Raw genomic sequence first — 3,747 nt, forward strand, 5'->3', positions numbered from 1 at the left:
ATTATTCCAATGTCTCCACTAAAAGTTGTTCAACATTTGTCTCAAATTTGTCCGAAATGAAAAAGTCATTCAGACGGAATAAATTTCGTTTGAAATTTTCGTCCGAAAAAGTCCTATTTCTAGTAGTGAAAAGAAGAAAAAGAGAAGGCGGATTGCCTTATAAAAGGGGACAAGGGCATGATAGCCGTTACTACCCTCATCAAAGTATGCGTGAAACCCAAGGAAAACTGCCGCATAATGTTCGCTCCCCATTTAAGGAGGTAATGTTTAAAATTTTAAAAACATGTTGGGTGTCCGATGTAAAGGCCAAGATGTTTGGGTCTGACTTCTCTAAAAGCTCGGACTCAAGTAGGAGCATTGTTCATGCCCTGACCCAAAATATAAGGCCAGACCCAATAAGGATAAAAGCTCCAACCTTAAAAGGTGGCCTCTATCCTATGCCCGACCTCTTCAAAGAGGTCGGACACCGACAGAGGGGTCCAGCCCTACTTGCCCAAACAAGTATTTGCCCCCGCAAATCTCTCCACTGCATCTAGAAGGGAGATCTTAACAGACTCTTAAGATAAAGAGAATTGTCATCCATCAATAAAGATGGAATTACTCCAACAAAGGTGGTTATTAGCTCTACTATAAATACACTGACACCCTTCAAGTACATTCACGTTCTAATCTGTTAAAAACCTGCCTAAAGCCCTTGCTAACTTAAGTATCGGAGTCTTTTGCAGGTACCATCCCCCACCTCCTCACGTGGAACTCGGACAAGCGACACCTCAACACCAAATAAGTCGGACACTGCCACCTAAAGGGATCTGAACCTTATGTTCAAGCCCAAATCAACGTTTCAGGTAACTTTCGGACAATAACCTAATTCATACCTTAATTATACACTTTTTTTTTTCAATTATCATATTTATGTTCAGATGTATTTTAAAAAGAAAATAGAGATTTGTAACTTAAAAAATAAACAACAAATTAAACTTTATCCACTAGATAGATTTACAATGCCAAGGTGATAACATCAACTTGTAACAATTTCTACTAAAGTATTGAAATCCCTTATGAAACTACCATTAGTTTCAACAGCTCGTTTTGCAGATTTCTTGAACTCTGATATCTTTTGCCGCATTAACATCCCTTCGTCACTTGACATGGTTGATTTCAATGCTGCTAAGGTAGCTTCTTTAGTGAAAACCCCATCCTGAATTGGAACACCAACACCCCATCTACCTTCCATCATCCTTGTGTTCAATTTCTGGTCACCAAAAAAGGGCCTAGAAATCATTGGAACACCACCCACCATGCATTCCATGATTGAGTTCCAGCCAGAATGTGTCACACACACCCCAATAGCTTCATGCTTAAGGATTTCCACCTGTGGTGACCATGAAACAATTTTCCCTTTATCTTTAATCCTTTCCAATAACCCTTTTGGAAGCTGTTCATCATGTTTTCCCCTGAATGACCAAATAAATGGAAATCCAGATTCATCTATGGCCTCTGCTATAGCAACTAACTCATGAGGTGGAGGAATTATCACAGTTCCAAAGCTAATGTACACAACTGAGCCAATGTCATGTTTGTTCAACCATTCTATGCAACCTTGATCATCAGGGATATTTGGTTGTGGCAATGCCAAAGTGAATGGACCGATATTTAATAGCTTTCGGAACTTTGATTCGAGTTGGTTCACTATTGGAGGTTCCAACTCAGCAAATGAGTTAATTGCAACCGCCGTTGCTTTAGGCAAAGTTTGTCCCATTTTGTGTAACATGGAAGACAAAGGTTGTTCTATATCGTCGATTATCCCTTCAGGCAATTCAGAAGCCTTCACCACAGGTAAACCAGGAACGAAATCGATGTTTTCATTACCTACAAAAGTGTAATCATCAGGATTTAGCCAATAAATATTTTTAAATTGCACTCCATATTAATTAATTGTCATTAATTAGTCATTATTTAGTTAACTAGTTAAGAATTATTTTTTTTATTTATGGTTAACAAACTCATCAAATATTTGACCATTCTTTTATTTTATTTCTTTAACACCAAATTCATAATAAGATAAAAGGATAATTCGGTACAATAATATTCCGTGTTAATGCAAAATCTAAAAACAAATATTTAAAAAGATGTAACGTAATTAGTCTAATCTGATAATTATACGAGTGACTGATTCTATGATTAACATCAAATGGTAGAAATTTATGTATATAATTTTATGTGAAGTTAATATCTCATAGTCGTTATATGATTTAATAAGTTTGACTAAATTATCATCTAATGACTATCAGCTGTCAACTTCACATGAAATTAATTAGTTATCAATTTCATATGAACTTAATTAGTTTCCAACGCATCAAATTCATAATTAGATGTACGTAAAAAATGACTAAAAAGTGAGGAAAGGGTGATTGAGAAAATTCCATTACCAGCATCGGCGGCAAACTGGTCCCTGATAAAATCAGTCATAAGATGGCAAAGAAGAGAATGAGGCCCTGCAGTCCAGACGGGAACCCATTTGGCATTGATCTCCTTCGCCATCTCCGCCGCGAACCAAAGGAACGCATCCGTAAGCAAACAAGTAAAGTTGATGTGTGTCTCTGCCAAGGCCTTATCCATGGCGCGCTTAAAGTTCTGGATCATGACACCCACGAAGAGATTAATGGGCTCAATAGGGTGACCAGAAGGCACATATCCCTCTGGCAACCCATCTTCCACGTTATAAGCCTTTATGTTATGATGAATAATCCCCGCGAAAATGGACTCATTGGAACGTTTTGTGCTCAAGAATGAGAATTTGACTCTGGGATTCTTAGACGCAATTTCTTGCACCACGTTTAAGAGTGGAGCTGCATGTGATCCAAATGGGAACGCCAAAACTGCCACATGCACCGAACAAACAACCTTGTTCATGGTTCATGTATCATGTATATTTCATTATTCTCATCATCAACTTTGATAGGTTATTAGTTTATGTGTATTTGTAACTATTAAAGATGCAAAACAAACGTGACTCTTAGTTGAGAAACATGCAAAGAGCATGGTTTGTAAATTTATTGCAACCTATGTAACTAACTACAGATACACATACACATTCTATGTCACCAAATTCGATTAATTAATCTCAAAGGTACTAATGTCTCATAACCATCATTAATTAGTTGTTGCACGAGCTTACCATTGAGAATGTGATAAGGAACTGTTTTTTTTTTTTTTTTTCCGTTTTTGTTGGTTTGCTTCTTGAGCTTCTGGTGGTCAACGATGGCTTGTTATAGTAGGGTTCTAAATTTGAGCATAGCATGCTTAATCACCAGAGAGGTTTTCATCTTGGTGTGCTTGATCCGTAAATTTAGTGAATTAATAGACACCCAAATTAGTTATGAAAAGGCCCACAAACTCAAAAAATAAAAACAAGAAATTTTGGTACGTTGAAATTTAAATACTCTTCTTTTTTGGCAAAGTATACGAAGCCAAGGAGTATGTGTACAATGTGTATAATGAGATTTAGAGATGTTCGAAATGTTTATTATTCCTCGTATTCGGATAGTTATTTTGGATAGTATGGGTATACTGTATTTGAGAAATTAGTCCTAAATGTTTATTTTTTAACTCATATTGAGTCAAATAAGGTAAAAACTCATGTAAAGTTGACTTCACGTAAATTGATATCTAAAAACCGTTGAATGAAAATTTAGTCAAATCAGTTAAATCATCTAACGACTCTCCGGTATCAACTTTACGTAAAAT

General features: G+C 36.4%; 1 protein-coding gene across 1 annotated transcript; it reads right to left on the reverse strand.

The window, feature by feature from the left end:
- Nucleotides 1-1,018: 1,018 nt before the first annotated feature.
- Nucleotides 1,019-2,913, reverse strand: LOC130984889 (flavonoid 3-O-glucosyltransferase-like). The gene is made up of 2 exons (XM_057907612.1): nt 2,413-2,913; nt 1,019-1,858 (listed from the first exon to the last, which is right to left on the reverse strand). Exons 1-2 carry the CDS (start codon nt 2,911-2,913, stop codon nt 1,019-1,021), a joined length of 1,341 nt encoding a protein of 446 aa, XP_057763595.1.
- Nucleotides 2,914-3,747: the final 834 nt, after the last annotated feature.

This window comes from Arachis stenosperma, chromosome 1, assembly GCF_014773155.1.
Source record: "Arachis stenosperma cultivar V10309 chromosome 1, arast.V10309.gnm1.PFL2, whole genome shotgun sequence".
Classification (NCBI taxonomy): Eukaryota; Viridiplantae; Streptophyta; class Magnoliopsida; order Fabales; family Fabaceae; genus Arachis; species Arachis stenosperma.